The following is a 12,809-nucleotide window of genomic DNA, read 5'->3' on the forward strand; positions in this document are numbered from 1 at the left end:
GCGGCAAAAGCCCAGGGCGGACCAGACGGCAGGCGGGAGTGATGCAAAAAAGATGGGATCATAACACAACACGCATAACACTACGCAGCCCAGCGGCGGCGAGGAGTGTGAGACAGCTACCTTTACGGCTGGAAGGGGGCCAGTCTTGCTATTCAACTGGTTGCGCGCTTTCTCCTGACTGATTTCCCCAGTCTTACCAGTCCCGAAATGCTCTCGTTTCCCATGCCTGTGTTTCTGTTTAGCTCTGTCTCTGGCCTATTTGTTTTCCCCCGTTTCAGTCTGCGAGAAACGGAGGCGAATCTCGTCTTTGGTCTTTGTATTCGTACATACATACTTATGTACCTACAATTAACCCTTTATTCGTATTGATGCTGCTCCGAAGAGGAAGCTATTAGTGGACCTCCGCCGCTCACCTTCTCTTGCATGGTCTCTTGACTGGCCTCGTTCCGTTCCCTCGATCGCTCCTGACCAAGCAGCTCGTATTTACCCTTGGGGGGCAGCCACTCGTTTTCCTCTTTGCAGTTGCACACCACACCTTCTTTCTTTCTCGGGTGGAAAAGTAACCCGGTGGAGGCCAGCGCAAGTCCACCGTCATCACTCACCCCTTCTCAGTCTTTCCCCTCATCATCCCCTCCTCGTGGCTGCTTTGGTTTGGCCCTGCACGATCCGACGGCCAGACTGACAAGGTGCCACTACTTCCTTGGGGGCGTCCAACCTGCAGGAAACTCTGCACTCGCCATTGCATCCCTACATACAAGTACACCTACCTTCCCAAGTGTGAAGGTGTCGCTTTGCTGTGTGCTGGAAGGCAACCCAACCGCAGGACGAAGCAGCAAGCACCCGGGCCTGGACACCGCCAACCAACTTGTCAGCCTGTCGAAGCACTTCATCGACCCTTGACTTGCTCCATCACCTCACAAACGTGGCTCGACTACCCATGCGCACGCCCTGCTGGCTTCGTTTGCGCTAAGGATTCCTCCACCTGATGCAATCAATTGTTGGCTGGTTTCTTATTTCAACCTTGAGGTGCCCGCGCATCCCTCTTTTTTGGCATTTAGTCTTCGACTGCCCCCCGGTTCTTTGGATCTAGAGTTCCGTCTTTCATGCGGTCCGTCCCTTCAAGCCAAGGACCCCTCACGCACCAACCTCCGACATCATGGCCGCACTGCGGGGCACGTCAACATGGTCTGTAAGCCGGCTTTTGTCGGCCTTGCTGCTGGTGTCTAATCAGTTCACCACTGCATACGACCTGGACGTGAATGATCCCAGTCAGTGGCCTCAACCCACCACTTTGCACCTGTTACTAACATGTTCCGTAAGGCAACGTCAAGTCCATTGCTAGGAAGATGACGGAAGATCTCATGTCGTTCTACGACGGAGACAAGCCGGGGAAAACACCCGGTCTCCTTCCCGACCCATACTACTGTAAGTGAACTGCTTGGTTATTCGGCTCATTAGCTGACATGGCTTTAGGGTGGGAAGCTGGTGCTATGATGGGTACGATGATCGACTACTGGTACTTCACAGGCGACGATACCTGGAACGATGTTGTCACCCAGGGCCTCCTCCACCAAGTCGGCAAATTCAACGACTACATGCCAGAGAACCAGACACGAACCGAGGGTAACGACGACCAGGGATTCTGGGGACTTGCCGTCATGACGGCAGCCGAGCTTAAGTTCCCCGACCCGCCCTCAGACCAACCTCAGTGGCTTGCCCTCGCTCAGGCAGTCTTTAACACACAGGCCGCTCGATGGGATCCGGATCACTGCGCAGGTGGACTGAGGTGGCAGATCTTCCAATGGAATAACGGATACGACTACAAGAACACCATCTCGCAGGCCTGCTTCTTCGCCTTGGCTGGTCGTCTCGCGCTGTACACCGGTAACTCCTCGTACGCGGAATGGGCCGACAAGACATGGGATTGGATGGTTGGCGTCAAGTTCATCTCGGACGATTACTATGTATACGATGGCGGCCACATCCAGTACAACTGCACGAACATCGTACCGTATCAATGGACCTATAACGCTGGCGGCATGATACTCGGAGCAGCAGCCATGTACAACCACACCGGCAGCGAAGTGTGGAAGAACAGGCTCGATGGTCTCATGAAAGGTTCCGATGTGTTTTTCGTTGGTCCGGAAACCAACATCATGCAAGAAGTGGCATGCGAAACAGTCGAACTTTGCAACCTTGACCAGCGATCCTTCAAGGCGTACCTCAGCCGTTGGATGGCTGCCATCACGAAATGGGCGCCATATCTTCACGATCGTGTCATGGACAAACTCCGACCATCGTCGATCGCCGCCGCAGCTCAGTGCAAGGGTGGCTCAAACGGTCGAATGTGTGGGCTGAAGTGGACAGAAAACGGGACCTGGGATGGCATGCAAGGCGTTGGAGAGCAGATGGCCGCCCTTGAGGTCACACTCAGCAACCTCATTGACGAGTCAAAAGCACCGGTCACTGCGGGTGGCGGCGGAACCTCTGTGGGCGATCCAGGTGCCGGTGGTAATGACATTGGCCGAACAGTCCCTGCCGTCGCTGTCCTCCCGCCTCTCGGTCCCGGCGAGACGGCTGGAGCAGCAATTTTGACCTTCATTGTCCTTGCGTTGTTAATTGCTGGCATCATCTGGATGTTCATGGATGAGACGTCAGAGAAGTCTCTCCAAGAGCGGTTCTTTGATTTCAGGTCTGCACTCCTCGGTGGTGGCGCCATCGCAGCCTTGTCCACAAGAAGAAAGACGGATGATCTAAATGAGAAGGGCAAAGGAGTTGATCGCGATACTTCAAGCGACGGGAGAAGTTCGCGCGACCACGGTATTATTACACCCTTGCCGACAAAAGCCCACGCCTTCGACGACGGGAGACAGAGGGGCAGTATGGTGTCCCAAATGTCGGGTGCCACAGACGTGGCGGGCATCCCGATGGTGAGAGAGAAGAGGCTGAGCAGAAAGAGCAGAAACCCTGCTTTGCGGAATAGTGTGGCGTCTCAACAGTCGGCTCGGATCGAATAACTCACGCAAGGTGCGTGATGGCGCTCTAAAATATTGCAGGATCCAGGCGGTGGCGCACTGGGTCTGGTTTTCTTTCTCAGGCGGCGTTCTATCGCGTTCGGAGCCCGCGTTGGGCCTTACCTTTCTGGAACATACTTGGATTCGACATATGCATTGGGTCGAGCATCATCTTGCATTGATTGGGGGATAAAGAATGAATATCGGTTGACAGACATGATCAGCTCAAAAGCCGACACAACCGGAAGCAACAGAAAAGCCTACGACCTTATGACGAATGGTACATAGATAGATGATGCCAATTATAATGAGACGACCTGAAGGTCGTTATGCCCTCATTTGCGAGTCTCGTGAGAATTTTCAGGCTGTCGCTACCTCATCCCCCAGCTGGGGTGGTTAAAATAGCCTAATGGCGGCTATATTATGAACAACAAGAGGTCTTAGCACCTCGTTAAATGTCGTGGTCATGACTCTTCTCGGGGCTAAGCGCTCGATATGAGACGCTCGATTATCATTATGATGATTTCACTTCTTGATCCTCGGGCCGACATGGACAAATCCCACCCGCCGGAGTAGATTACTGATCCTTATGACCCCCTTATCCAAACGCAAGAAGAGTGAGGGTGCGTGCTAGCTACGATCTGACGTGAGAATCTACCAGTAGGCTGGACGGAGGGTCTCTGAAGAGTCCACGCTTAGTATGAGATGAACGGAATGAAATTTGGCTGTCTTATTGGCTGGTCTTTCCGGCTTAGATGATTGGGAAAAAGGCTTTCTGACGGATGAGGTCTCCAAGTAGATTGCACAGCCTACTGTTTCAATACACAGGGGTTCTCGCCGAGGAATCTTGGAGTTCAAGTGAGATATCAAAGCAGGATATTCTTGGCGAGTGCCCAGCGAAACTCTCGTGAGAGATGCAACTTGGCCGCTGTGCTGCACGGAGGTGATTACTGATGTTCGCCGGACGCGATGGGTGCCTGGATGGCGGGTATGATCCCGCCAAGACCACCGCCGAGAGCTTCCGGCCCCCAATCCAGGCCGCAGACCGGGGGCCGGGGCAGATTACGCCCCCGTCCGCCGAAACCGAACAACGGCGACGGACGGCGAGCGGCCGCCGGGTTATCGTCGAGACCAGCCAATCTGCCGGGGGAGGTCGAGGATGTCGTTTCTCGGACCAGCCCCGCCGGGAACTAGCTGTGACATCACGCACAAAAGTCGCAGACCCATGGTCAGATAAAACTTGGGCGTTGATATTGACATTTAACATCTGAAAAGGGGGCGGAGTAGCCCGTTCGTACCAGGGGATTGGCGTCGATATCAAAGGTGGGTGAGTGGGTTACTTTCATCGAACAAACTTTCCAGCCGTCCCGACGGGTTCGACGTACGAACGGGGTCTCGGCGACGGTTCCCTGGAGAACTGCTCTCGCTGGCCCAATCCGCATCCAAGGAAGTACGCCAACACCAGCATTCACGCGTTATGTTGAGTGAGTTTGTGGGTTCGATGACAGCGGTGCATTACGGTATTTCTTGGCTGCGTAAAGTTGTTGATTAAAGCGCTATTCGCACATGCGCCGGAGCGGGAGAAATGCAAAATAGCGAATGCGAAGAAGTTGTTGGGGTGAGGTTACTGTTTGCCTCACTGCTGTTTGCTCTTCCTACCCCAGTCCAGACTACTACGGCATAGCCAGAAGCTACTTCACGCCACCATCGCCGGTCTTCCGATCTAGGCTTGGCCCTACTTTTTTATTGTCTTCCTGAATGAGGCAGACTTGCCTCGCTCGGGAATATTCCCGCCCAGGGCTGGGGGGGGGGGGGGAAACTAATCCCAGGTCCAATTGGCGCGGGCGCGATCGTAATCAGCCCTGTGCGACCGTTTATTGGGGCGGAGGCTTGGAGCTGATCGCGCCCAGACTGACGATGTTTGTGTGGGGGAAGAACAAGGGGTCGTTTGGTCGGGGGGCCGGGCGGAACTCCACAGACTAGAGATGATGCGGTGTGGTGTGCCTTTGACCAGCAAACCACATGTTCGCGAGAAAGGAAAGTCGGGGTGTTGTGGCACAAGAAAATCCAGCAAACAGCGCGCATCTGATCGCTGCGCTGCGCTGGATGTCGAGGGAGGGGAGGGTAGGGTGGAATAGCGCGAGCTCCAGGGATGGGCATGTTACATCACTCCTCTCCGCCCCTCCTTCTCATGGTCCCCGTCCCCTCGCCTCGGCAGATGGCTCCCCAGCTCCGCCGGTGTGGATATAACAGGTGAAGGCTCCGTGTTCTTTTTTTCTGATTACTACATGATGCCGAGGGAGACGTCGTATTTCCAAAGGCTGGGAACGTTCCTTTAGGCTTTTTAAAAACTTGAGGGAAACTAGTTAGCCTTTCCTCCCCCCCAGCCGCCTTTTTCGTACCCCTTAGCCTTTGTCGTCTGATGATATATCCTATTCCCATCGGACACCCCGGCACGGACGTTTAGGAACGTCAGCGCAACACTGACGGCGATTCAAAAGAGCTGGAGAAGGTCCGTTGAGGGGTAAGTGAAGCAGGCGCGCGAAGATATAAAAGACTGCTTCGGCACATCTCGTGAACCAGCGAGCTCACGTCGGTATTAGCGAAACGACTTCAACATGGCGCGAGAGTACCTCTACCTGGCTTCGTCGGCCGTCCTGGGGACATACGTGCTCTGGACCGCCGCCGAGACATACCTCGCCCACAGCGGTAGACCGCACCTCTCACCCTCCCACGCGCTCGCATCCCCCTTCCTCGCGGCGCTCTTCGCCCTCCCGACGCTGGTGCTCTACCGGAAAGCGAGCTACCTCCTCAAGATGAAGGCGCGCGGGTGCGCCGAGGCGCCGAGCTTCCCGCACACGGACCCGATCTTTGGCAGCGACTGGGTGCGCGCGTCGATGGCCAAGCAGGAGGAGCACGGGTTGCTGGAGTGGTGGGAGACGGTGTTCGACCGGCTGGGGTGGACGTGGTGGGTCAAGACGCCCGTGACGTGGGTGCTGATGACGACGGAGCCGGAGAACCTCAAGACGATCCTGGCGTCGGGGTTCCAGGACTGGCCGATCATGGGCCCGCGGCGGGACGTGATCGCGCCGATTCTGGGGGAGGAGGCCATCTTTGCGGCGAATGGGCAGGCGTGGCACGACGCGCGCGCGATGATGAGGCCTACGTTTGTGAGGAACCAGATTGCTGATTTGGCGTGCTTTGAGAGGCATGTTGGGAATCTGATCAAGAGGATTCCGAAGGATGGGCAGACGGTGGATTTGCAGGGGCTTTTGTACATGATGACCATGGACTCGGCGACGGATTTTATGTGAGTTGCTTGAGGGAAGTCTGTGGATAGCAAGACTGATGCGAGAACAGGTTTGGCCAGTCTACGTCTATGCTCACGACACCATCGGCTGAGGCATCCGAGTTCACGGCCACTTTCGAATACATCCTCACCCGTTCAGCCATCCGCTCCCGCTTGGGGCTGTTCACCTTCCTGGATCGGGACAATAAGTGGGATGAGGGGCTGAAGATCATCGACAACTATTGTGACAACTACATCAAGCGTGTGAAAGCCGAAGAGAAGGACCCCGAAAGAGCTTACGTGTTTCTGCACCAAATGATGGACCAAGGTACTACCCCGGAGTTCGTCCGCGGGCAGCTGCTTTCCATGATTCTCGCGGGTCGCGACACCACGGCATCGACGCTCTCCGCGCTCTTCTGGATCTTGGCACGAAGACCCGAGGTGGTAGCCCGCTTGAGAGACGAGATCAAACTGGAGCTCGGTGAGCGTCAGCCGACGTGGGAGGAGATGAAGGATATGAAGTACCTCAACATGGTGTTGAAGGAGAGTGAGTGATGCCAAGGTTGAATGGACGTTCAAGAAGCTGACGACGACGACCAAAGTTCTGCGGCTGTACCCGACAGTTGCGACCATGTCGCGCGGCGCAGCACGAGATACCACCCTCCCAGTTGGCGGTGGGCCCGACGGCAAATCCCCCGTGTTCGTTCCGAAGGGGACACTCGTACGTTGGTCCATGTACATCACCCATCGGAGAAAGGATATCTGGGGTGAGGATGCCGACGAGTTTCGCCCTGAGCGTTGGGAGGATCGTCGCCCGGGGTGAGTTACGTCCCTTCTTATCGTCGATGATCCATTCGCTGTCTCGAGAATTGAGTGCTGACGCGCGTGCAGTTGGGATTACCTGCCCTTTTCTGGTGGTCCAAGAATTTGTATTGGCCAGCAATTCGCTCTGACGCAGATGGCATACTTTGTTGTGAGAGTCTTGCAGACGTTCAAGACGATTGAGCCGAGGGATGAGAGGCGGTTGGCTCAAACCGTGGGCATCACGACCAAGCTGCCGCACGATGTTCTCCTAAGCTTCACACCCGCGTGAAGCAAGCTTTGTAGATCTTTGAACACGTTATAATGATAGATACGGCGTTTGACCCCACACTCGGCATGATGAATGGCGGATCGCTCCCCGATCGAGATGGCATGATGGCAGCGGCTGGCTGCGCCTTCTTCGCATAAGTGTAGTGGGCTGCCTGGTCCTGGGACAGACAGGCTGTTAGACCCAAGTCGAACTTCTTCAGTGGCTTGCTTCCCGCGTGCGAGGCTTGCAGTAACAGAACCTCGACGGGACTGACGTTACACAATGGTATGCAAGCAGCATATGTGCGTCCCATCTCGGCATGCAGCCGTCGATTCGTGATGCGGCACCACCCCAGACAGCTCGCACATGGTTGGTCGGTGACATGCGGGATCTTCGCGCTCATCTCATGGATCGGAGTCAGGTGGAACAATCCCATATTGATGTCTTCTGGAAGCGAGAGCATGTCGTTCCAAAGCCAAGGGACCGTCCCTGGAATCCATGGTTGCTAAGATCAATCTGTGTTGTGTCTCGGCCCCCAGCCAAGACAATCGTTCGAGACTGAACCCGACCGCCATAACTTCATCGTCGCTGCCGTGAAGTGGTCTTTCATGAATGACGGGAAGGTTGAGGTCTGACGCGGACGGGGAACGGCTGGCTCGTGCAAGGCTAGGTAGCCAATTGTGTGCCATTGCGCGACAAAAATCGAGCTGGGAGAGACGACAAACGGATGGAGGTTTCGGTGGGAGGGCAGAGTCCAGCCGGTCGGTGGCACTGGGTTTCCGATGCGTGTAGCCGACTCGACAACGTCCAGACCTCGTCTTCCGTTGGGCAATCAGTCTGAGATTGCGTGGTCTGGAAAAAAGAAATATGGCCGCTAGCCGTTTCGACGAGTGAAACGATCTTCATTTTGTTATTGCCTGGCCCCATTGTATTAGTCACCGGGTGCTGAGAAGATGCTTTTGCAGTGTTTGCTTTCCGTTTGGTTGACTCGTATGTTGGTCGGTGATTGTGTTTGTGAGCAGTTTCGAGTTGAGCACAGTGCTCAGATACCTCAGTCGGGGACAAATTGAGAGTCGTATTTGCAGATGGACACTCGAGCTCGAGGACCAGCGCAGTTGCCGATTGAAAAGATTCGTGAGCGGGATTGAAGCTTCGGGTCTAGGGAAGAAGACGATGCATGTCTCTCGATGACCGCCTTGGGAAGCAGACCTTCCTCTTCGAGGCTGGGCCCTTCCCCATCTCGCTTGCTAGGCGTGTCTCTCATCGGGAAGGCAGGCAAAAGACAGCCAGGCCGGAAGGGCAGGGCAGGGCAGGCGCGTCTGCCAGGAAAGAGGGCGACGGGCCATCGCGGCTACCCGCATGGTGCAGGCCAAGGTGGGAAGGTTTAACAGACACCAGAACTGCAAGAGCTTCAGGTTGTCCCAAGAAGAAGGAAGCACGGCTTCCCGCACGGCATCTTTGTGGAGACAAGAGACACCATCACCGTCGGCTGCTTCCTGATCTTCCACGTTGAATGCATGGTTTCCGTAGCTCGGGCTCTCCTTCTCTCCCTTGGCACCGTCTTGCTGCTTGCTGACCTGATTGCTTCCTTGCGTCCTTGCTTGATTGCTTGCCTCGAATGGCCACCGCTCTTTCGTATTTCATCTCCCCCAGTCCCGACACTCTGGTTCTCTCCTGTTCGCATAGCCGCGCTCTTGACCATCGTCGACCTTGCTTCGACCGGGCATCATCGTTTTCACGAATGATCTGAAGCGCCCGAAGCCACGAAAGCTTGACTCGATATCTCCATCGAATGTAACAACAGACTCTCGTCAACAAGCCCCGTCATGTCTTTCTTCCAAGGAGACTCCCGTCCTGGCGAGCAGCCCGCGCCTCCTCCGCGAGCCCTGACTCCTGTCGAGGTTGGAGTCATCATCGGCACCATCACCGTCTTCTTCGCCGCCATCGGCTCTCTCTTCTATTACCGCAACCGAAAGGCCAAGAAGCGTCGTTCCAACAACGCACAGCCACCATACAGGAACGACCACCCCGACACAGGCCAGGCCAAAAGCGACGGCGGATCGTCTCGAGAGGCAGAACTCGCGGACCTCGAGATACCGCCTCCCACGAGGAAAAAGAGAGCATGGAATGACTTTGGCTCGGGAAGGGAGTATGAGGGTGACCGTAAGTCAACCTCGAATCAGGCCGTGCCACATACTGACGATCACGCAGTTGAGAGGGGAGAGGCATACGAGATGCGTGGCAAGGCCTAGAACTTTGTCATTGCAAGAAGTGCAGAAAGTGCAGAACCAAAAGCCACTGCATCGAATGTGGACGCAGAATGTGAAGGGACAGCCGGTGCTGGCTTGAACATGACGTTGCGGAGAATCTTACTTGGGCCTGGTTTGGGGGAGCATTTGCGATTTGTCTCTGGTATCAGCACCTCTTGCACATAGCTGGCGTTAACTTGTTACACCAAATTTCCTGCTCACTGGGGTGAAATGATACTCAATATCCTCAAATGCATTCGAGAAATCCTGCAGTGAAGGAGATGTACATGCCCCGGCGGAATGATTCGCATGGAACCTGGTGAAAAGCTAATTGTGCTCGTACTGAAATATAGGAGGACACTTAGTCCCGGGAAGGTTTATTGTCGTCATTCCCTAAGCCCACACTGCATCACGAGAGAAACCAAAGTAAATAGACATTCTGAACCGCTTCGTGATCTTACCTAAACGCCGCGGATGCTACCCAACCCATTCGTCCCATGATCTACCAGGAAAGAAAAAGAGGAAATAACGTTGTCCTTCGTAATGCTGCTATTGCTGGCCAGGCTTGGGCATGTAGCGACTCCTGAACGCTTGGCTGATGCTGAACCTGCTTCCTATGGCGCCGTCTTGCATCTTACTCGCGAGGGCCTCCTCCAAAGCGGACTGCGTCACTGATGCGTCTGCACACACCGTCAGCTAAGAAATCCCAAGAATTTCATCGCGCGCGCGGGGAGAAAACATACCGTCCAAGTCGCTGAAACTGCTACCCATGCTAGGCGTGCCGTCGCTCCCGTCCCGGGAGTATCCCTTGCCCTTCGAGCTAGGACTCTTCCCAGACAACTCAGCGGCGCGGCGCGGGGACAGAGGGCCACCGCCGCCGCTAGCAGCCGTACGACGATGATCGCTGGTCGCGGAGCTGCGCGAGATGAGCGCCGGCGAGCTGGTCGACGAGTCCGACGTCTCGGAGTGGTGGATCCTCTCCTTGCCCTTCGGGGTCCGCCGGGCGTTCCGGGGGTCGCCGCGCAGCGTGGAGCCCATGTCCTGCGCCGAGGAGGCGTTGGAGGCGGACTGCGGCTTGTACTGCAGGAACGCGGGCTCGGCGTCGTCGTCGTCCTCGTCGTCGAGGTTGACGCCGCCGTCGCGCTGCTGCTGGAAGCGGGGCGGACGGCGGATGATGCGCGACTGCGCGGGGCTGGACTCGTCATCCGAGGAGGCCGGGGAGCTGGACTCGTCTGGGGGCGAGGCGGGCTCCGGGCTGCGGGGCGTGCTCTGGATCGGCAGGGAGGAGAGGCGGCGGCGCTGCTGCTGCTGGCCGTCGTTGAATGGCCGCGAGGTGGTGGACGGCTTGGTGGTGGCTCCCGGGCGGGTGGTCGATGTGCCTTCGCCGCCGAGGTTGCGGGTTATGGTGCCGGCTGAGCCGTTGCGGGAGAGGTTCGGGCGGAGGGAGGTGGTTATCGGGGTCGCGGGGTTGCTGGCATCGTTTCGGGGGAGGGGGGAGTCGCGGCGGATGGAGAGGGCTGATATCGTGCGTTGGTGGGAGTGCGGTTCGGCGCCGGGGATCGGGGAAGGTGCCGCGGAGCCTTTGGCGGCGGCTGTTGCCTTGCGGACCTGGGCGCGGAGTTGGGCGGTGTGTCGTTCGGTCAGGTAGGCTACTTGCTGGAGGAGGAAGTCGACGGTCACGTCGAAATGGGCAGCTCTGGGAGACGGGTGAGCTTCTATGGGGGGAGTCCACGTTCGGCGAGAGACTTACAGTTCGTTCCCTGGATCAAGAAGGGTCAGCAATGCCAATAGAAGGGAGCTGTCGAGACCTACAGTCAATTTCCGTCTTGGCTGCGCCGGAGAGGATGTTCCATAGCACATCGTCCTTTGTGGAATCCCAGGTGACCTGCGCAGGTGGCATCGCATCAGCATCTCAGCCCCGCGACGAAGAGCCATCGGGGGGGACGGCGTCGACGGGGGAAACCTACCGGAGGGGGATCCGTGAACTCGCCCCGGAGGATGGGCAGCCGAACGAAGACTGTGTAGTTAGGGTCAGTCATGCCGTACGTGTGTTCGTCATGCTTGCTGGCGTAGCTCGGGATGGTGACAGCCTTGGGGAGCTTTGAAGGAGCGCGACCGCGGGAGCGAGGATGACGGAAGTGGTTTAACTCGTCGTTCCTTATCGGAGCTGCGGCAGCGATAACGGGTGCCGGATGGCACGGCCGCTGACGGCTGGCACCGGTGTGCATGGGGGGCTGGTGCTTGGGCCATTGTTCGGGAGCCCGTTGGCTGCGGTTTCGTCCTCACCCTCTCAACCTCTTCTGGACCAAGGATGAACCTTCTTCAGAGTCACGCCATGCGATGATGAGTTGTCAGGAAGGTAGCAAAGAATACCCAATGCCGTCAAAAGCCCGCATCTTCTCGAACGCTCTCTCCATGGCTTCACCCTGAATCGCCCAACCCCGCCCAGGAAGCCCCAAACCTTCGCAACCGTTGCGTCTCAACATCTACACTACACCTTCGTGAGGATGATGGGCCAGTGTCATTGGACGACAAGGCGAGGCTTTCTGAGGCTAGGTCGTACCCTGTAGACCACGTTTGCCCGTATGTCTTGAGGCTGAGACGCATGAAGGCCTTTTGATTCAGCCAACACCTTGGTTGGACCGACTTACTTGTGATAGAATGAACTAGTTGATGGTAGGGAAATCGTGCGTTGGGAACGCAAGTTCCGTAGGAGCAATTGGGCTTAAGACATACTAATACAGACTCGCTTTTTTCAACTGCGCTGATTAAACGTACTCCAGATGGCCGCTAGACCAACAGAATCACCGCCGAACACAGGCTGAAGGTCTGTCTTGCCAATCAAGAAGGCGTCTTCTACTGCTGCGGTAATAACAATAACCTTGCGAAGCCGACAAAGAACACAAGAACCTTTCAAGACTTGAGCTATGAGTTTCGCTCGACGGCTAGACCCACCATAGCAGGTTGAAAGTCTCCTTGCCAACCCTGTCTGACTCCTAACAGCCGTCGCCGACCATTGAACAGCATCTCAGTGCTCGTGATCCACATGAACCAATCCGATATGGTGTAGTGGCCAACATGATGCCCTCTCATCTTGTGAGAGGTTAGGCATAGCCCCGAGTTCGATTCTCGGTTTCGGAACATTTTTGACTCATATTGGAAAGGGAAATGTTCATTTTTGATAT

General features: G+C 56.2%; 4 protein-coding genes and 1 non-coding gene across 5 annotated transcripts; 4 read left to right on the plus strand and 1 right to left on the minus strand.

Moving 5' to 3' along the window:
- Window positions 1–1,156: 1,156 nt before the first annotated feature.
- Window positions 1,157–3,017, plus strand: COL26b_012382 (uncharacterized protein; the record flags this gene model as incomplete). Its single annotated transcript, XM_053185027.1, has 4 exons — window positions 1,157–1,189; window positions 1,232–1,268; window positions 1,321–1,425; window positions 1,474–3,017. The coding sequence occupies 4 exons, from the start codon at window positions 1,157–1,159 to the stop codon at window positions 3,015–3,017; spliced, it is 1,719 nt and encodes a 572-aa protein (XP_053031009.1).
- A 2,615-nt stretch (window positions 3,018–5,632) lies between these two features.
- Window positions 5,633–7,396, plus strand: COL26b_012383 (uncharacterized protein; the record flags this gene model as incomplete). The annotated part of the gene is made up of 4 exons (XM_053185028.1): window positions 5,633–6,324; window positions 6,375–6,850; window positions 6,906–7,122; window positions 7,195–7,396. The coding sequence occupies 4 exons, from the start codon at window positions 5,633–5,635 to the stop codon at window positions 7,394–7,396; spliced, it is 1,587 nt and encodes a 528-aa protein (XP_053031010.1).
- Window positions 7,397–9,201: 1,805 nt separating this feature from the next.
- On the plus strand, window positions 9,202–9,627 carry COL26b_012384 (uncharacterized protein; the record flags this gene model as incomplete). Its single annotated transcript, XM_053185029.1, has 2 exons — window positions 9,202–9,538; window positions 9,587–9,627. 2 exons carry the CDS (start codon window positions 9,202–9,204, stop codon window positions 9,625–9,627), a joined length of 378 nt encoding a protein of 125 aa, XP_053031011.1.
- Window positions 9,628–10,173: 546 nt separating this feature from the next.
- On the minus strand, window positions 10,174–11,852 carry COL26b_012385 (uncharacterized protein; the record flags this gene model as incomplete). The annotated part of the gene is made up of 5 exons (XM_053185030.1): window positions 10,174–10,304; window positions 10,368–11,320; window positions 11,375–11,384; window positions 11,437–11,509; window positions 11,592–11,852. The coding sequence occupies 5 exons, from the start codon at window positions 11,850–11,852 to the stop codon at window positions 10,174–10,176; spliced, it is 1,428 nt and encodes a 475-aa protein (XP_053031012.1).
- Window positions 11,853–12,679: 827 nt separating this feature from the next.
- COL26b_012386 lies at window positions 12,680–12,765 on the plus strand. The gene has a single exon. It is a non-coding gene; the product is annotated as a tRNA-Glu (tRNA).
- Window positions 12,766–12,809: the final 44 nt, after the last annotated feature.

The sequence above is a fragment of the Colletotrichum chrysophilum genome (assembly GCF_026319265.1).
Source record: "Colletotrichum chrysophilum strain AFK26 chromosome Unknown scaffold_174, whole genome shotgun sequence".
Taxonomy (NCBI): Eukaryota; Fungi; Ascomycota; class Sordariomycetes; order Glomerellales; family Glomerellaceae; genus Colletotrichum; species Colletotrichum chrysophilum.